The following is a 21,601-nucleotide window of genomic DNA, read 5'->3' on the forward strand; positions in this document are numbered from 1 at the left end:
TGAATCCCGATAACGAACCTTAAGCTCGTCAGCTTCTCCCGAATCATTGACTAATGAGATTTCAACTTCAGGTTTTAGTTTCTCGACGCTTCAGGACGTGTTAACGCTTTAGGATGTATAGAGTCACGGGAAGCGTGAAAAGCAAGGAAACTACGAAAGTCAACAAGTTTTCAGACGATCTTTTCCAGGTAAGTGTGGAGACATAAGTCAACTACTTACCAAGGGAATAACCCTGTTTGTTTGTGCATTTGTTTGCTAGTAAACAAGAGGAGGTGAAAGCCCTAAAATAAATGAACTTAAAAGTTAAGGCTTCGGCCACTCTTGCTTGAAAACTTAATTCGGGTATGCCCGTTAGGTTCAAACACTAACTTGAACCAGCCACGCTTGCTATGTGTATAGTTAGACCTCTCTTCTAATTCTAGGAAGTATGTTAGAATCGAGAGGACGGAAGAGCAATAGACTCTCGAATTCAATCGGGAGTAGAGGGTTCGGAAGTCACATTTCGAACTTTCAGCTTAAAACACTTAACGAGCTTCAAAGAGAAACAGTAAGTTCTTTCGGGGTTTATCCCGTTAAGCTCTTCCGTATATAAGTATAACGTGTACGCTGCTAGCCGCAGAGTACCCAAACTTTAATTAAACTCATGTCGGTGGTACCCACAAGTCAATGACTTGTGTTTGTGGCAGACCTAGGTGGTCTGTATGGCGCTGAGTACTCAAAACTGGGGAGAACCCAACGATAACGGGCAGTCGCCACGAGCGAACCCGATGGTAATGGGCAGTCGCCTAGAGTGAACCCATTCAGCAATGAGCAGTCGCCTCGAGTGAACTCATTGTCGTGCCAAGGGGGCACACATGCGCCGACGTCAGATGAAGATGGTACCACTAGTGGATCCCAGACAATCTTTAAACACCCAAGCCGCCGTAAGACTGCTGCTCGAGGTCTGAGGCTGGCTTATTGTAGTTGTGGAGATCGTAGCAGAAGAGGATGTACGATCTTGCATAACGACAAGTGAATAGATAGATTGTGATATCACGCGTCAGTCATGCTCTATTATTATGTTCTAGCTATATCTAGCAATCATTCTGCATTCTTGTATGCTTGTTTGCACGTCACATGGCATTAGTCGTTTTACTTTATAGATAGACTCCCACTTACTGAGTCAATCGACTCATAGTTTTATGACCCTTGGTAATGTAGATAAGGGAAAAGGTGGTAAGCGGGAAACGAGATTGAAGACCGAGACCGAGCGCGTATTGCCTTGACCTATGGGCTATGGGGTTTCTTAATCGGGGGTTAGTGTCTTCTGTTAAAACGTTCCGGAACATATTTGTATAGGAGTCGCTATAAGACTCTAAGTTATAAAAGCGAAAAAAATTCCCCGAATTTTCGCAAACTATTTTATTATGTTTAATTTATGTGTTTATATTATGAGTTATGTACAGATTTGAGTTGATCAGTCGCGGTTCGTGGGCGAGCTATCGCTTGCGGGTCGTGACAGATTTTGTGGTATCAGAGCCCCAGGTTTAGCCGTTTCTGTAGACTTGGGATACGTGTTCTCGGTATAGGTCGCGAGTATGCCATGTGATAGTGTTGTGCTTAAAGTCGACCTGTCTAGAGATAGGTTCGACATGATGCATGATGAGTTGCTAGGAATTAGATCTCTCCTCCCCGATGAGATTCGTTTGTACCGCGATGCGATCACGTGAATTTCTTCGACCGCAAGTACGTTCAGTGTCGTGGGAGACACCATGACTTAGGGGCCGGTGGACCGGTCTGTCTTATGAGTAGATGAGTGTCATCTCGACGCTTCACTGCTCTCGTACGGGTATCGCGATGACCCCTCCTTATTGGCCAACGTTGAGTCAAGGGACTCGTTTCACCGCTGACGGCATTATCAGCCGAGATTGTGAAATGTTCCAGAAGGTGATACTACACACGTTCGGGGCCAGGAGAGAGGGACGAGTGGGAGGAGCAAGCTTACGGATTCTACCAGCTCGGGATTGAATCGGTTGTCTGATATGGAGACCGACTTGTCCAAGAAATTGTGGACCGGTGTCCGATGTGCTCGAGGATAGACTCCAGCGAGGTATCGAGTATTGGGAGCTGTGTGTAGAGCTCCAATATCTGACGCTGGAATCTGATTGTCCCTCGTTCACTGTCTTGCGAATGCAGAATGAGTTCCTCGTCGTAACGCGATGTGGTATATGAGTACCTTAACCCCGATGATTGCTTTTCCGGTGGTCGCTCCGCATGATGACGAGAAGCTTGACTGTGACGAAGGAGATTCCGAGAAGGATTCCGCTGAGCCTTCGGACGACCCAGCCCTCTTCAATGAGTAGAATTGAGCAGGCATGGGGCCTAGACGAGACCCGTCTAATGCCGAGAATGTTATAGCGGCGGATCTCACGGAGATTAGACACGCGCTGGAGAGACAAGCTGTTGATGCGACCTAAAGAGATGAGATGAATCTGAGGCTCGCGCAGTAGCTAGATGAGCAGAACCATACGATCGCAGAACTCTTAGCAACGCTGAACGGGCCGCCTCAACAGCACCCAGCGCCTCCAGTTCCAGGAGAACGACTAGAAAATCCACTGCAAGTGCCTATGGATCCTCCTGAGGAGTTCAACATCCAGATTCCTGACATCGTTCCTCCTGTGAGCGAGCCGGTATACGAGAGGTTCCGTGAGCAGAGCCTCCGACATTGACAGCCATGTTGATCTAGATGCAGTTGAGAACTGGGTCAAGAAGATGCATCAGATCTTCAACTACATGCAGCTATATGTTACCAAGAGAGTGGCTTGCGCTGTGAATGAACTGGAGGATGAGGCTAGGGGCTGGTGGGAAGTGATGACGTCATCTGAGGATGTCCACTCGATGACGTGGGTCCATTTCCTCAATCTGTTCCATGAGAAGTACCTGAGTGAAGCTAACTTGTCGGACAAGTTCGTTATCGTGTTTATTGACAACATCTTGATTTACTCAAAAATCAAGGCAGAACATCAGAAACCAGCAGGAATGCTGCAACCACTTGAGATTCCACAGTGGAAGTCAGAGCAGATAACGATGGATTTCGTGTCAGGTCTGCCAAAAACCACAGCTGGTCACGACTCAATCTGGGTCATTGTCGATAGATTGACCATATCAGCTCATTTACTGCCCATCAAAACCACTCACACCGTGGATAAGCTCGCTGAACTCTACATAAAGGAGATTGTACGTCTTCATAGGGTTCCTAGCTCGATTTGTTTCTGACCGTGATGCTCGCTTCACATCCAGGTTCTGGAAGGGATTACAAGAGGACCTGGGGACTCGCCTGAAGTTTAGTACTGTCTTTCACCTGCAAACCGATGGTCAAAGTGAACGAATGATCCAAGTGTTGGAAGACATGCTATGAGCTTGTGTTTTAGACTTCCAGGGCTCGTGAAGTCGTTTTCTTCCGCTAGCTAAATTCTCATACAACAGCAGCTACCAAGCGACGATTGGCATGGTGCCGTATGAAGCTTTGTATGGACAGAAGTGTCGCTCTCCAATTCATTGGGATGAAGCTAGTGAGAGCAAGTTTATTGGATCTGATATGCTTGAACAAACCATAGAAGCGGTTAAGAAGATCCAAGCTCGAATAAAGACGTCACAAAGTCATTAGAGAAACTACGCTGACAGGCGTAGAAGGCCTCTTGAGTTTAGAAGCAGGAGAGAATGTTTTTCTGAAGATCTCACCCTTGCGAAGAGTTATGAGGTTTGGAAAGAAAGGAAAGCTCAGTCCAAGGTATGTTGGACCTTTTGAGATCATTGAGCGTGTAGGCAAGACAGCTTATCGTTTGGCATTGCCGCCGTCTATGTCCAACCTTTATGGTGTATTCCACGTGTCCATGTTACAGAAGTACGTGTCTGAACCTTCTCATGTTCTACAAGAGAAAGAGGTTGAGATCTCTCCTGAAGTCAGATATGAAGAGCCAGTTGTAACGATTCTTGATCGCAAGGATAAAGTTTTAAGGAATAAGACCATTCCTTTGGTCAAGGTTTTGTGGAAGAGGCATGCTGTAGAAGAAGCTACATGGGAGCTCGAGAGTGAGATGCAAAAGAAGTACCCTACTCTGTTTTAAGTTTCGAGGACGAAACTCTTTTAAGGGGGTAGGGATTGTAAAGGATAAACTTTTGAATCTCGCCGTTTGTAATTTACGGTTAATAAATGAGCTTTCGTGTCTCACAAGTAAGTTCTTGAATGAATTATGGACGTTGAAGTTTAGAGAGTTAATTTAAATTATTTTAAGGTAATGGAAAATCTCGGAATAAATAAAGGGTTTATCGAGTTCGTCTCGAATAATAAATTATTTTCCGAGGAAATATGCCGGAATTTAATTTAAGAAATAAATTCTCAAAGATGAGAATTATTTCCGAGAAACCTTAAATCTATTTAAATTAATCAAGAACGAACGAGGAAAGTCTCGGTTTGAATAACTTAATTAAAAGTTCAAGCGAGAACGGGTTTTAGTCACAAAATTTTGTGACAAGGACGTGATTGTAACGTTTTTGGAGCTATTTGAAAGAAAAGAGTAAAGAGAGGCTGTTTTAAGAGATACGTGTCACAAACCGGGTGGGCCACCTGTGCGTATGTGGCGCGATGAGGATCTGCCACGCGGTTGGTCTTATCCTCTCTCTTTCCTTCTCTCTCGGCCACCTCACTCTCTCTTTCTCTTTCTCTTATTTATTCTTCTTTCTTTTTTCTTCTCACCCGCGCGAGCTCCAACACAACCAGAACAAAGAAAAAAAAAATTCAATCGGCAACGACCACCCAAGCCTTTTCTTTCCGGCCGCTCAACCCCCCAGCACCACTCCTTCTCTCTCTTCTTCTTCCTTGCTCGCGCTCGCCCAGCGCTCCGTCACCGAGCCGCGCGCGCGCCGTCCAGCTGAGACCGAGTGACCGCCGTGAAGCTTGAGCCGCCGCGAGCTATAGAGGACGCCGGTGAAGAGAAGAGTGAGCACCAAAGAGTTTGATTTCTCCCAAAAGCAAGGTGAAATCCCTCTTACCCAAATTGAATTTAAGAGTTAGGGTTTGGATAAATTAATTTGGGGGTTCCTATTTGTGAGCGTGGGTGATGGTTTTGAATTGGTTTCCGGGGTGATTTACGCTGGGTTTTGATGTTGATGATTGGAATTGATGAGATTTGGTTTCGGTGTTGGGTTATGGTTGTTTGCTTGGCCGTGTCATTGTTGGCTGTGTGACTTGATTTTGGCTGTGGGCCTTATCTTTGGCTGAGTAGTTTTGGCCTAGATTGTTTTGGTCTTGAAATTCTTATTTTGACCGTGTGTTTACTTTGGCCGTGAGTTTGGTCTTGGTTATGTGCTTTGGTTCACTAGTTAGGTTGATGAAATTTGATCTCGGGGTCTTATTTTGAGTTAATGCCCGATTTGATTTTTGGTTGATTGTGAAATTGAGAAGTGATTTGGAAGTGGTTTTGAAGTTTGGTTCGTTTTTTATTTTGGAATGGAATTGTATGACAAGTTTTGATTTCGGGTTCTAAGTCGAGTCGGGAATTGGATTTGTAAATTGACTCGGTGTTTATTTCTGAATTTCACAGCTCAGTCACAGATCGGATAGAATCGAGCGAGATCGGCGGAAACTGAGCGCGTCGAAGCCCAAGAGTAGTGAATTCAGAAAGAGATTTTAGAGCTCGATCGCACTCGTGAGTCGTTTATCACTTTATAGCGTTAGACTCGAGTTTTAATTTTGGATTTGAGATTGCATTCAGGGATTCTTTATTTAAGAATGTTCGAGAATTTAAATTCTGGTTAATTAATTCAGAATTCTCGGTTTGTATGATTTTTCGGATTATTCATTTATTTAAGACTCGTCAAATAATGATTTGGATTTTATTTCGTACTCGTTCTCTGGTACGAACTCGCACGAGTCTTGAATAAGTTTAAATTCTGAAAAGCCGAGAAATAAGTGAATTAAATTCTCGAACCCCTGAACCGACTCGCGGTGAATCCCGATAACGAACCTTAAGCTCGTCAGCTTCTCCCGAATCATTGACTAATGAGATTTCAACTTCAGGTTTTAGTTTCTCGACGCTTCAGGACGTGTTAACGCTTTAGGATGTATAGAGTCACGGGAAGCGTGAAAAGCAAGGAAACTCCGAAAGTCAACAAGTTTTCAGACGATCTTTTCCAGGTAAGTGTGGAGACATAAGTCAACTACTTACCAAGGCAATAACCCTGTTTGTTTGTGCATTTGTTTGCTAGTAAACAAGAGTAGGTGAAAGCCCTAAAATGAATGAACTTAAAAGTTAAGGCTTCGGCCACTCTTGCTTGAAAACTTAATTCGGGTACGCCCGTTAGGTTCAAACGCTAACTTGAACCAGCCACGTTTGCTATGTGTATAGTTAGACCTCTCTTCTAATTCTAGGAAGTATGTTAGAATCGAGAGGACGGAAGAGCAATAGACTCTCGAATTCAATCGGGAGTAGAGGGTTCGGAAGTCACATTTCGAACTTTCAGCTTAAAACACTTAACGAGCTTCAAAGAGAAACAGTAAGTTCTTTCGGGGTTTATCCCGTTAAGCTCTTCCGTATATAAGTATAACGTGTACGCTGCTAGCCGCAGAGTACCCAAACTTTAATTAAACTCATGTCGGTGGTACCCACAAGTCAATGACTTGTGTTTGTGGCAGACCTAGGTGGTCTGTATGGCGCTGAGTACTCAAAACTGGGGAGAACCCAACGATAACGGGCAGTCGCCACGAGCGAACCCGATGGTAATGGGCAGTCGCCTAGAGTGAACCCATTCAGCAATGAGCAGTCGCCTCGAGTGAACTCATTGTCGTGCCAAGGGGGCACACATGCGCCGACGTCAGATGAAGATGGTACCACTAGTGGATCCCAGACAATCTTTAAACACCCAAACCGCCGTAAGACTGCTGCTCGAGGTCTGAGGCTGGCTTATTGTCGTTGTGGAGATCGTAGCAGAAGAGGATGTACGATCTTGCAGAACGACAAGTGAATAGATAGAGTGTGATATCACGCGTCAGTCATGCTCTATTGTTATGTTCTAGCTATATCTAGCAATCATTCTGCATTCTTGTATGCTTGTTTGCACGTCACATGGCATTAGTCGTTTTACTTTATAGATAGACTCCCACTTACTGAGTCAATCGACTCATAGTTTTATGACCCTTGGTAATGTAGATAAGGGAAAAGCTAGTAAGCGGGAAACGAGATTGAAGACCGAGACCGAGCGCGTATTGCCTTGACCTATGGGCTATGGGGTTTCTTAATCGGGGGTTAGTGTCTTCTGTTAAAACGTTCCGGAACATATTTGTATAGGAGTCGCTATAAGACTCTAAGTTATAAAAGCGAAAAAAATTCCCCGAATTTTCGCAAACTATTTTATTATGTTTAATTTATGTGTTTATATTATGAGTTATGTACAGATTTCAGTTGATCAGTCGCGGTTCGTGGGCGAGCTATCGCTTGCGGGTCGTGACAAGATTGCTGAAATGCAATGTATGTCACCTCATGCTTTGTTCCTTGGAGTGTGAATAAATGAACTGGCCAGTGTCCAAATTGAGTCCTGACTCTTTTGGATGAAACAATGTGACTTGTTAGCTCCTCGTCAATACATTGTTTCTAACTTATTCACAAGCGACAAAAGAGTTGAGGAAATAACAGCTAGAAGGGTAAAATGGTAATTTAGTAAATCCCGACTAGGTGATGACATTCATGAAGGGTAAACATAGATAATATTCAGTGGATCCGCTCATCATAATTAGGTCGAATTCTTGAGTAGAAAATAAATTCATTTGAACTGAGAGATTTTCAGTGTCAGCTCTTTAGTGGAGTCAGTTGGCATTAAGCTAAACTTGGAAAAGGTTTGTGAACTTTTGAGTCCAAGTGTTTAGCTCAAGCTTTGTTCATTTGGGTCCATGAGGTCACTGTCACGAATCACATCGATAGGAATAGTTAAACTGGAAGCTAAGTCAAAACAAGAACGAAAATTATCAAAAGGGTATTTTTGTCTTTTGAGACATATGATGAAATGAATGTCAATAAATTTTTTGACAAGTTCATTTGATGACTTAATGTCACTCGGCCATAACTTGATTATTGGGCCTCGTGAATTAATTTCATTTCATAAGAGTTTTATTGAAAATTCTTAATGGGCCTTTCTCATGTTGTTATGAACAAATGAAGAAGCTTCTAGAAGCTCCTTCTAGAGAAAATATGGGCGCCCAAATACCTAAGAGAGAGAGAGTTTATTTTGTGCATAAATGTATTTAGATACTTTCCAGAAGAAAAAGAGGAAAAAAATTTGCATGTAGATGCACTAGGGTAATCGGCCAACTAAGAGAGAGTCAAAGGCATGGAACAAAATAGGAAACAAATCCAAGGCTTATTGAAGCCTAGTTTGGCCGTGTGACTCAATAAAGGAAATAGGGAAATTAGCTCATGAATATGTGATATTCTATAGAAGAGGAAACTACCTTATTGAAGGTAAAGCCTCTCCTATAAATAGGAGCTTCATTTCCTCACATTTCATTCATCCAAGTTTAAGAGATTTGAGAGACTCTCTCTCTAGAACTTGTGGCCGAAAATCCTCTCTCTCTCTCTAGTTTATTTTCGATTTTTCTTGTCTTGGCACCTAGGTCCTCACTCGACCTAGTGTTTAGCTCTGCGACTTCAAGACTTGTTCTTAAGTCGTAGTGTTTAAAAGTGCCCACTAACTGATTCCTTTTATTTCGAGTGATTTAGTGATAGAAACAATCGTGGTTGCTCGAGGTGCCGAGGAAAGAAAGAGAGACGTGCTGCGAGGAGACGAGCGTTGCAAACTTTCCAAAAGCTTCTACAAAGTTCAAGCTTCAAGAAAGGTTAGTAAACTTCTATACTCATAATAGTTTTTAATTACATGTACTTGCTCTTTGTCTAGGTTAGTAAAAACTGTTTTTACTTGAAAATAAATTTTTTTAAAATTCCGCCGCTTCCCGAAGCGTTTAATCTTTTTCTTAAACCCTAGATCAATTCCAACATACGGTTCCTGGTACACCTTATGAACGATGGTCTGGCCGTAAAGTGAATATTGGCCGCATCAGAATTTGGGGTTGCCCTGCACACGTGCTAAGGCAAAAGACTAGCAAGTTGGCTAGTAGGTCAGAATTGTGCTTGTTTGTGGGATATCCAAAGGAAACCAATGGTTTCATCTTCTATAGTCCCGAGGACGATAAGACTTTCGTTAGCACGAATGCTCGTTTCCTTGAGGAGGACTTTATGAAGGATGCAAAACCTAGAAGCAAAATTGTGCTTGAAGAAAAGTTGGGTGAGGAAGCTGTTGGAATCGATCTAGGGTTTAAGAAAAAGTTTAACGCTTTGTTAAGCGGCGGAATTTTAAAAATTTTCTTTTTAAGTAAAACTAGTTTTTACTAACCTAGACAAGAGCATATGCATGTAAATAAAAACTAATATGAGCTATTAAAGTTACTAACCTTTCTTGAAGCTTGAACCTTGTAGAAGCTTTTGGAAAGTTGCAACGCTCGTCTCCCCTCGCAGCACGTCTCTCTTTCTTTCCTCGGCACCTCGAGCAACCACGAAAGTTTCTATCACTAAATCACTCGAAAAGAAGGAATTAGTGAGTGGGCACTTTTAAACACTACGACTTGAGAACGAGTCTCGAAGTCGCAGAGCTAAAGACTAGGTCGAGTGAGGACCTAGGTGCCAAGACAAGAGAAAACCGAAAATAAACTAGAGAGAGAGAGAAGAGGACTTCGGCCAAGTTCTAGAGAGAGAGTCTCTCAAATCTCTTAAACTTGGATGAATGAATTGTGAGGAAATGAGGCTCCTATTTATAGGAGAGGTTTTACCTTCAATAAGGTAGTTTCCTCTTCTATAGAATATCACATATTCATGAGCAAAAATCCTTTATTTCCCATTCCATGTTGGGCGCCCAAGGCTGCCTCCTAGAGGCTAGGATTTGTTTCCTTTTTTGTTCCTTGGCTTTCCCTTTTCTCACTTGGCCGAATTTCCTACAAGCATGTGTGGGAAATTTGTTTCCTCTTTTTCTTTTGGCAAGTATCTAAATACATTTATGCACAAAATAAACTCTCTTTCCTTGGGTATTATGGGCGCCCATTTCACTTCTAGAAGGAGCTTCTAGAAGCTTCTTCATTTATTCATGAGAACATGAAAAAGGCCCATTAAGAGTTTTCAATAAAATTCTTATGAAATGAAATTAATTCACAAGGCCCAATGATCAAGTCACGGCCGAGTGAAACATGTCATAAAATGACCTTGTCAAAAAATTTATTGACATTCATTTCATCATTTGTCTCAAAAGACAAAAATACCCTTTTAACTATTTTCGTTCTTGTTTTGGCTTAGCTTCCAGTTTAACTATTCCTATCGATGTGATTCGTGACAGTGACCTCATGGACCCAAATGAACAAAGCTTTAGCTAAACACTTGGACTCAAAAGTTCACAAACCTTTTCCAAGTTTAGCTTAATGCCAACTGACTCCACTAAAGAGCTGACACTGAAAATCTCTCGGTTCAAATGAATTTATTTTCTACTCAAGAATTCGACCTAATTATGATGAGCGGATCCACTGAATATTATCTATGTTTACCCTTCATGAATGTCATCAGCTAGTCGGGATTTACTAAATTACCATTTTACCCTTCTAGCTGTTATTTCCTCAACTCCTTTGTCGCTTGTGAATAAGTTAGAAACAATGTATTGACGAGGAGCTAACAAGTCACATTGTTTCATCCAAAAAAGTCAGGACTCAATTTGGACACTGGCCAGTTCATTTATTCACACTCCAAGGAACAAAGCATGAGGTGACATACATTGCATTTCAGCAATCTTGTACATGAATTCCATATCTATGAGAACTTCACAAAGTTACTCATGACAGACTCACAACTTAGTACTTCACCAATAGGCCTTGTTCGGAATCACATAGTGAGTCCGAACTTTGACTTTCTCAAATGAGAATACTAAGGTGTGAAATGGCATGTCTCATTTCAGGATTAAGGTAAGCATGATGCAATTCATACATAGTGACTTCGAGACATAAGAGGTTAAATGGTTTGTTCTTATCTTGTCTCTAGAAGTGCACTGGTCAATTCAGTACCTTCGGAAGATACCTAGAAGAACTATAGAGTTCCTAACTCTCAATGCCTCATAACCAGACATCATAGATTCTTCTAACAATCATACTGAGGTCAATAGTCCTTTGACCCTAAGATTGCGAATATATCGTTTTAAGCAAACTACGAAGAGTTTGTTCATGCAAATCTACATTTGTCTCTTCGTAAGTTGTTTAGTTTGTTTATGGACTAAAAGACTATGGTTTTATCATAAAGCTTCAGACAAGGAAGATTGAATGAACGTTTCAACTTTATTAATGAATGAATAGGCAATTACAAGCAAGAGTCTTCATGAGACTTTATTACATCAAATGTTCAAAATAAAGATTACAACTCTTCTTGTGGGCACCATTGACAACAAACTCCCACTTGACTCAAAGAAGATGTGTGTAGTCTTTCATGCCTAATCCCTCACGATGTTGGTCGAAGACCTTGTTCGCTAGGGCCTTGGTGAATGGATCTGCTAGGTTGTCCACCGTTGAGATCTTCTTCACTTCCACGTCTCCGCGCTGCACGATCTCTCGAATCAAATGGTATTTCCTCTCAATATGTTTAGAGCGCTTATGGCTTCTAGGTTCCTTTGAGTTAGCGACAACCCCACTATTATCACAATAAAGGGTCATGGGCTCGTCGACGTTTGGAACAACTTCCAAATACTTAAGGAATTTTCTAAGCCATACAGCCTCTTTGGATGCTTCACAAGCAGCCACATATTCTGCTTCCATTGTGGAGTCAGCAATGCAAGATTGCTTAATACTCCTCCACACAACAGCTCCACCATTAAGGATGAACACAGATCCTGAAGTGGATTTCCTGGAATCCTTATCCGTTTGAAAATCGGAGTCGGTATATCCCGTCATAGTCAGGTCAGTACCTGAGTATGTAAGCATCAAGTTCCTAGTTCTTCGAAGATACTTAAGAACATGCTTAACAGCAATCCAGTGCTCGGGTCCAGGGTTTGATTGGAAACGGCTAACTACGCCAACGGCGAAACAGATGTCAGGTCTAGTGCAAAGCATAGCATACATAAGGCTTCCTACGGCAGAGGCGTAAGGAATTTTCCTCATGTCTTCAATCTCTTGTGCAGTCTTGGGAGACTGGTCCTTAGAGAGTGAAACTCCATGCCTAAAGGGTGTTTGACCCCTCTTGCAGTCTTGCATCGAGAAGCGATCCATCACCTTATCAATATAAGATGCTTGAGAGAGCGACAGGGTCCGGTTTTTCCTATCTCGAAAGATTTGGATCCCCAGAATGTACGCGGCTTCTCCTAGATCCTTCATATCAAATTGCTTTGCTAGCCAGACCTTAACCTCAGATAACTTACCCACGTCATTACCAATGAGTAGTATATCATCGACATATAGTACCAGAAACACAACTTTGCCTTCGTGTATTAACTTGTAAACACAAGGCTCATCTATTGACTGTTCAAAGCCGAAGCTCTTTACAGTTTCATCGAATCTAATATTCCATGACCTAGATGCTTGCTTTAGTCCATAAATGGATTTAAGCAACTCACAAACCTTGGTCTCTTGACCTTTATCCACGAAACCGTCTGGTTGAGCCATGTAAATGCGCTCGTCAAGATTGCCATTCAGAAAGGCTGTCTTGACATCCATTTGCCAGATCTCATAGTCGAGAGCTGCAGCTATGGATAGGAGTATGCGGATGGATTTAAGCATTGCGACTGGCGAGAAGGTTTCTTCATAGTCAATCCCTTCTTGTTGGGTATAACCCTTCGCCACAAGTCGTGCTTTGAACGTCTCGACGTTCCCATCAGGACCCCTTTTCTTCTTGTATATCCACTTACACCCTACGGGTTTAATCCCTTCAGGAAGGTCTACAAGTTTCCAGACTTTGTTGACATACATCGAGTGCATTTCAACTTTCATGGCGTCAAGCCAAAGGTTTGATTCAGAACAAGCCATCGCTTGGCTATAGGAAACAGGGTCATCCATGTCGGAGACGGCTACAAGAGAGTCTCCATAAGACATGTACCTGTCAGGCTTTTGAGTAGCCCTCCCACTACGTCTAAGTACTACTTGACGAGATTCTGATGAGTTAGGTTGTGTTTCAGTTGGGGTAAGAACAGTTCTTACAGATGAGGTGGAAGCTTCCTCACCCAACTTTTCTTCAAGCACAATTTTGCTTCTAGGTTTCGCATCCTTCATAAAGTCCTCCTCAAGGAAACGAGCATTCGTGCTAACGAAAGTCTTATCGTCCTCGGGACTATAGAAAATGAAACCTTTGGTTTCCTTTGGATATCCTACAAACAGGCACAATTCTGACCTACTAGCCAACTTGCTAGTCTTTTGCCTTAGCACATGTGCAGGGCAACCCCAAATTCGGATGTGGCCCAAACTTACTTTACGGCCAGTCCATCTTTCATAAGGAGTACCAGGAACCGTTTTAGACGGAACTTGGTTCAGAATGTAAGCGGCTGTTTCGAGGGCATATCCCCAAAAGGAAAGCGGGAGTGATGAGTAACTCATCATCGATCTAACCATCTCCATAAGAGTTCGGTTTCTTCTCTCTGACACTCCGTTTTGTTGAGGTGTGCCAGGTGCGGTAAGCTGAGAAGCAATACCTTCTTCTTTAAGAAAGTCGTCGAACTCTCCAGACATATACTCACCACCTCGATCAGATCGAAGGGTTTTGATCACTTTGCCAGTTTGCTTTTCCACTAAAGCCCTAAAGACCTTAAATACGTTAAAGGTCTCGGATTTGTGTTTGAGCAAATAGACAAACCCATATCGTGAGTAATCATCAGTGAAGGTAACGAAGTATTCGTATCCTCCACGTGCCTGTTGGCTGAGCGGACCACATACATCAGAATGTATTAGTTCCAGCAACTCAGTGGCTCTTCGACCTTTATCAGAGAAAGGTCGCTTAGTCATTTTTCCTTCTATGCAGGATTCACAAGTAGGTAGTGAACCTATTGCAGAGGCTTGGAGTGGACCATCCCTCACAAGTCTCTTAATCCTTTCTAGACTGATATGACCAAGTCTTAAGTGCCATAGGTGTGTTGATTTGGTTAGATCGGAGGATTCAGAAAGTTTGATCCTCTTTGGCTCCCTAATTAGATCATTATCTATTTCGGTGTCTAAAAGAGAAGGTTGAGTGGGATAGATGTAGAAAAGAGCATTCTTCATACATGCATCAGTGACAAAAGAATTATCAGGAAACGAAATACGAATTCCATTCTTAATGAACTTTAAACAATAATCTTGCTCACGAAGACGAGCAACGGATATTAAGTTCTTCCCAAAGGTAGGAACAAAATATACATTATTCAAGTTTAAAGTGCGGTCTTCAAAAGACAGCGTCACAGATCCCACAGCCTTTGCAGACACCAGGCTCCCATCACCCCATTTGAAACAGAACTCGCCTTCCTCTAAGCTTTTGGTTTTCTTGAAACCATTCAAGGAACAGCAAATATGGTTAGTAGCAGCGGAGTCAAGAATCCACGTTGATACATTATCAGCTACTAAGCATGCTTCGGTAACTAGTACAATACTATGTTCCTTTGCTTTGAGATAGGCGGAACAGTTCTTTTTGTCGGCCTTGTAAGGTCTCTTCACAGTTTCAGAGGCGGAGGCTTTTTGCTCAGTAGCATGTGCCTCTCCTTGATTCCTCTTTCTCTTAGTGAAACCTACAGCAGTGTGAAGTTCCTCCATAAGCTTGGTAGCAGTGTACTCTAGCTTGTTTATGGAGTAGTTCATCTTGGAGGTATCAAGAGACGCGGGGAGAGTTTCTAAGATCATATCTATGAGATTCTTCCCATCAGTCTCAGATCCTAGGATTTCCATTTTATTTAGAAAACTAATGATCAGTATCATAAAGTCTCTAACAGGAGTCCTAGCCTTCATATGACAGTTCATAAACTGTCGGACTGCTTTTTGCCTTGCTTGACGCCTTTGCCCTCCAAAACTCTCAAGGAGATTGTAGAGCATGTCAGCGGCAGTCTCGATGTCACGATGTTGCTTGTTCAGCATATTGTTCATAGATGCTAAGATATAGCACCTCACAATCTCATCGGATCGAAGCCAGGCTGCTAAGGCGTCATTGTCCTCTTGAGTTGAATCATCATTCGTCAGAGGAGGACACGGGGTGGTGAGTACCCATTTGTGCTTGTTAACGGTAGGTATTATGTCGAGGTTATGTTTCGAATCTATGTAGTTTTCGTTTTCGAGTTGGTTCGAGGAAAGAAAGATAGAGAGAGGGTTGAGAGACATATTGCCTATATAAGTTGAAACAAGTTTATGATTAGTCTTTGGTTTAGGATTTAAGTTTCATTAAGACTTTTGTAAAATCCAAAGGTGTTATGAACGAAATGACACTTTACTCCTTCGAGGGAAGGCCGCAACGAGTCTCCTTTCATAAGTAAATGACTCATCATTAATGCATAGCCAAGATGTCAATACATCAATTTTGACTAGCCACCTTGTAAATTGGTTTGATCACTCACATCCTTTCGCAGGGCCTCGAGGGAGGATTACTAGGGATTGAGTCTAAGTGTGTAACCAACCACTTAGTCCAAAAGATTGACTTTGAAAAACAATCCGCCGAGGGGAGGTCTTGTCATCATCATCTCACTCTCGAACGTAGCTCATTGAGCAATGATCAGAGCAAAGCGCCCTTGAGTACTCTCATTTAAGAGAGGGCCACGAGGGTGACTCTTAGTCCGGCGACACTTGCACTTTTCATTAGTGTTGGGGATCGTGGGTTACAAACAACAAGTATAACCCTCCCACTTAGTTTTTGGAGTTGGTTCATCGACTCTTATAAGTTCGGAAACAAATTTCCTAGTTAGAGAGCGACAGAGCGGACAACTAGAAGAGAATCCTAGATCGACATGTTCAGAGCAGTATTAGTGCATAAAGGCACAAGGGACATACTCGATCTTTTCCTATTTTCTATTTCGGGAAAGTGCGTGAGGGAAGTGTGAACTTCAACTCACTCGAACACTTGAAAGTTTGAGATTACACATCTTTTTATTTTTCGGTTTTGTCTACAAAGAAACCTCCCACTCAAAATTTCAAGAGCATATAGATTTTGAACATATGTGATATAGATATAGTTTTGAAAATATTTTGAAAATTTATTTGATTTGGATGACAAAATATTTTCAAGTTTGAAAGTGAAAACGGTTTTTCAAAATTCAAACTAGTTTTGTAAAAAAACAATTTCAATTAATCTTTCAAAAAACAAAACTTTTAATCTTTACACATCATGTTTATAATCATATGAAAAACATTTTTGCTCAAGAAAGTTTTCTCATTAGAGTTCTATAACTCATGGTAGTGGGGTTTGAAAATCCGGATTTCTAAAAAACTGGAGTTTCAGACAGCCGCGCACCTCGGAGTAAAATTGCCATAACTGGCGGCTCCGATGTCCTTTTGAGCCGAAACTGGTGGCATTGCACAGAGGACAGACAGAGCTTTAATTTGATTCAAGAATCATTAAATTTCGATTTCTGAGCAGAGAGTTATGCCGCTTTTAATGCGGGTTTACATTCCAGCTCGAAGAAAAAGAAATAAATTAAAGCTTTGTCCTTTTAGGTGCGAAAAAGAATCGAGTGTAACGGAACGTTTTATGAAGTTGTTTAAAGCTTTTATTTGTGTTTTATTAGCAGGGTAATATAATAGAATAAAAGAAATAACAACATGCATAAAACGATTCAAGTAAATAAACGAAACTAGCAAGAAAATAAAACTAGTCACAAAATTTACTCGAAAATTCTCAAACCTTTAAAACACGTTTTTCAATATAAAAAATTAAAAACTTTTAGAACTGATTCTAATGTGTTTTAACATCATCCCAAACTCATAGAAAATCAACATGGTTTTTAATTTAAAGGCATGAGCAATAAATTAAAAAAAATCTAAGATTACAATTCTAACTTGTCACAAAATTAGTAAACTTTCGAAAACGATTTTCAAGTTCATAATTTAAAAACATGCACATGCATTCCTTTGACCATAGCTCTGATACCATTTGTTGGAATCGATCTAGGGTTTAAGAAAAAGTTTAACGCTTCGTTAAGCGGCGGAATTTTAAAAATTTTCTTTTTAAGTAAAACTAGTTTTTACTAACCTAGACAAGAGCATATGCATGTAAATAAAAACTAATATGAGCTATTAAAGTTACTAACCTTTCTTGAAGCTTGAACCTTGTAGAAGCTTTTGGAAAGTTGCAACGCTCGTCTCCCCTCGCAGCACGTCTCTCTTTCTTTCCTCGGCACCTCGAGCAACCACGAAAGTTTCTATCACTAAATCACTCGAAAAGAAGGAATTAGTGAGTGGGCACTTTTAAACACTACGACTTGAGAACGAGTCTCGAAGTCGCAGAGCTAAAGACTAGGTCGAGTGAGGACCTAGGTGCCAAGACAAGAGAAAACCGAAAATAAACTAGAGAGAGAGAGAAGAGGACTTCGGCCAAGTTCTAGAGAGAGAGTCTCTCAAATCTCTTAAACTTGGATGAATGAATTGTGAGGAAATGAGGCTCCTATTTATAGGAGAGGTTTTACCTTCAATAAGGTAGTTTCCTCTTCTATAGAATATCACATATTCATGAGCAAAAATCCTTTATTTCCCATTCCATGTTGGGCGCCCAAGGCTGCCTCCTAGAGGCTAGGATTTGTTTCCTTTTTTGTTCCTTGGCTTTCCCTTTTCTCACTTGGCCGAATTTCCTACAAGCATGTGTGGGAAATTTGTTTCCTCTTTTTCTTTTGGCAAGTATCTAAATACATTTATGCACAAAATAAACTCTCTTTCCTTGGGTATTATGGGCGCCCATTTCACTTCTAGAAGGAGCTTCTAGAAGCTTCTTCATTTATTCATGAGAACATGAAAAAGGCCCATTAAGAGTTTTCAATAAAATTCTTATGAAATGAAATTAATTCACAAGGCCCAATGATCAAGTCACGGCCGAGTGAAACATGTCATAAAATGACCTTGTCAAAAAATTTATTGACATTCATTTCATCATTTGTCTCAAAAGACAAAAATACCCTTTTAACTATTTTCGTTCTTGTTTTGGCTTAGCTTCCAGTTTAACTATTCCTATCGATGTGATTCGTGACAGTGACCTCATGGACCCAAATGAACAAAGCTTTAGCTAAACACTTGGACTCAAAAGTTCACAAACCTTTTCCAAGTTTAGCTTAATGCCAACTGACTCCACTAAAGAGCTGACACTGAAAATCTCTCGGTTCAAATGAATTTATTTTCTACTCAAGAATTCGACCTAATTATGATGAGCGGATCCACTGAATATTATCTATGTTTACCCTTCATGAATGTCATCAGCTAGTCGGGATTTACTAAATTACCATTTTACCCTTCTAGCTGTTATTTCCTCAACTCCTTTGTCGCTTGTGAATAAGTTAGAAACAATGTATTGACGAGGAGCTAACAAGTCACATTGTTTCATCCAAAAAAGTCAGGACTCAATTTGGACACTGGCCAGTTCATTTATTCACACTCCAAGGAACAAAGCATGAGGTGACATACATTGCATTTCAGCAATCTTGTACATGAATTCCATATCTATGAGAACTTCACAAAGTTACTCATGACAGACTCACAACTTAGTACTTCACCAATAGGCCTTGTTCGGAATCACATAGTGAGTCCGAACTTTGACTTTCTCAAATGAGAATACTAAGGTGTGAAATGGCATGTCTCATTTCAGGATTAAGGTAAGCATGATGCAATTCATACATAGTGACTTCGAGACATAAGAGGTTAAATGGTTTGTTCTTATCTTGTCTCTAGAAGTGCACTGGTCAATTCAGTACCTTCGGAAGATACCTAGAAGAACTATAGAGTTCCTAACTCTCAATGCCTCATAACCAGACATCATAGATTCTTCTAACAATCATACTGAGGTCAATAGTCCTTTGACCCTAAGATTGCGAATATATCGTTTTAAGCAAACTACGAAGAGTTTGTTCATGCAAATCTACATTTGTCTCTTCGTAAGTTGTTTAGTTTGTTTATGGACTAAAAGACTATGGTTTTATCATAAAGCTTCAGACAAGGAAGATTGAATGAACGTTTCAACTTTATTAATGAATGAATAGGCAATTACAAGCAAGAGTCTTCATGAGACTTTATTACATCAAATGTTCAAAATAAAGATTACAACTCTTCTTGTGGGCACCATTGACAACAGAAGCTTCTACCTCATCTGTAAGAACTGTTCTTACCCCAACTGAAACACAACCTAACTCATCAGAATCTCGTCAAGTAGTACTTAGACGTAGTGGGAGGGCTACTGAAAAGCCTGACAGGTACATGTCTTATGGAGACTCTATTGTAGCCGTCTCTTACATGGATGATCCTGTTTCCAATAGCCAAGCGATGGTTTGTTCTGAATCAAACCTTTGGCTTGACGCCATGAAAGTTGAAATGCACTTGATGTATGTCAACAAAGTCTGGAAACTTGTAGACCTTCCTGAAGGGATTAAGCCCGTAGGGTGTAAGTGGATATACAAGAAGAAAAGGGGTCCTGATGGGAACGTCGAGACGTTCAAAGCACGACTTGTGGCGAAGGGTTACACCCAACAAGAAGGGATTGACTATGAAGAAACCTTCTCGCCAGTCGCGATGCTTAAATCCATCCGCATACTCCTATCCATAGCTGCAGCTCTCGACTATGAGATCTGGCAAATGAATGTCAAGACACCCTTTCTGAATGGCAATCTTGACGAGCGCATTTACATGGCTCAACCAGACGGTTTCGTGGAAGAAGGTCAAGACACCAAGGTTTGTGAGTTGCTTAAGTCCATTTATGGATTAAAGCAAGCATCTAGGTCATGGAATATTAGATTCGATGAAACTGTAAAGAGCTTCGGCTTTGAACAATCAATAGATGAGCCTTCTGTTTACAAGTTAATACACGAAGGCAAAGTTGTGTTTCTGGTACTATATGTCGATGATATACTGCTCATTGGTAATGACGTGGGTAAGTTATCTGAGGTTAAGGTCTGGCTGGCAAAGCAATTCGATATGAAGGATCTAGGAGAAGAAGCGTACATTCTGGGGATCGATATCTTTCGAGATAGGAAAAACCGGACCCTATCGCTCTCTCAAGCATCTTATATTTATAAGGTGATGTATCGCTTCTCGATGCAAGACTCCAAGAAGGGTCAAACACCCTTTAGGCATGGAGTTTCACTCTCTAAGGACCAGTCTCCCAAGATTGCACAAGAGATTGAAGACATGAGGAAAATTCCTTACGCCTCTGCCGTAGGAAGCCTCATGTATGCTATGCTTTGCACTAGACCTGGCATCTGTTTCGCCGTTGGCGTAGTTAGCCGTTTCCAATCCAACCCTGGACCCGAGCACTGGATTGCTGTTAAGCATGTTCTTAAGTATCTTCGAAGAACTAGGAACTTGATGCTTAGATACTCAGGTACTGACCTGACTATGACGGGATATACCGACTCCGATTTTCAAGCGGATAAGGATTCCAGGAAATCCACTTCGGGATCTGTGTTCATCCTTAGTGGTGGAGCTGTTGTGTGGAGGAGTATTAAGCTATCTTGCATTGCTGACTCCACAATGGAAGCAGAATATGTGGCTGCTTGTGAAGCATCCAAAGAGGCTGTATGGCTTAGAAAATTCCTTAAGTATTTGGAAATTGTTCCAAACGTCGACGAGCCCATGACCCTTTATTGTGATAATAGTGGGGCTATCGCTAACTCAAAGGAACATCGAAGCCATAAGCGCTCTAAACATATTAAGAGGAAATACCATTTGATTCGAGAGATCGCGCAGCGCGGAGACGTAGAGGTGAAATAGATCTCTGGCTTATTCATTCACCAAGGCCCTAGCGAACAAGGTCTTCGACCAACATCGAGAGGGATTAGGCATGAACGACTACACACATCTTCTTTGAGTCAAGTGGGAGTTTGTTGTCAATGGTGCCCACAAGAAGAGTAGTAGTGTGTATTTATGTACATTTGATGTCATATAGTCTTACGAAGACTCTTGCTTGTAACTGCTTATTTATTAATAAAAGTTGAAACGTTCATTCAATCTTCCTTATCTGAAGCTTTATGATAAAACCTTAGTCTTTTAGTCCATAAACAAACTAAACAACTTACGAAGAGACAAATGTAGATTTGCATGAACAAACTCTTCGTAGTTTGCTTAAAACGATATATTCGCAATCTAATGGTCAGAGGACTATTGACCTCAGTATGATTTTTAGAAGAATCTATGATGTCTAGTTATGAGGCATTGAGAGTTGGAGACTCTATAGTTCTTCTAGGTATCTTCCGAAGGTACTGAATTGACCAGTGCACTTCTAGAGACAAGATAAGAACAAACCATTTAACCTCTTATGTCTCGAAGTCACTATGTATGAATTGCATCATGCTTACCTTAATCCTGAAATGAGACATGCCATTTCACAGCTTACGTATTCTCATTTGAGAAAGTCAGAGTTCG

General features: G+C 41.3%; 1 protein-coding gene across 1 annotated transcript; it reads left to right on the top strand.

Moving 5' to 3' along the window:
• The first annotated feature begins 3,734 nt into the window (after window positions 1-3,734).
• Window positions 3,735-4,106, top strand: LOC149397538 (uncharacterized). The gene has a single exon (XM_089614252.1). The coding sequence runs from the start codon at window positions 3,735-3,737 to the stop codon at window positions 4,104-4,106; it is 372 nt and encodes a 123-aa protein (XP_089470378.1).
• Window positions 4,107-21,601: the final 17,495 nt, after the last annotated feature.

This window comes from Urtica dioica, chromosome 5 (assembly GCF_054948205.1).
Source record: "Urtica dioica subsp. dioica isolate 48M chromosome 5, U.dioica_male_clone48M_v1_H2, whole genome shotgun sequence".
NCBI classification, from domain to species: Eukaryota; Viridiplantae; Streptophyta; class Magnoliopsida; order Rosales; family Urticaceae; genus Urtica; species Urtica dioica.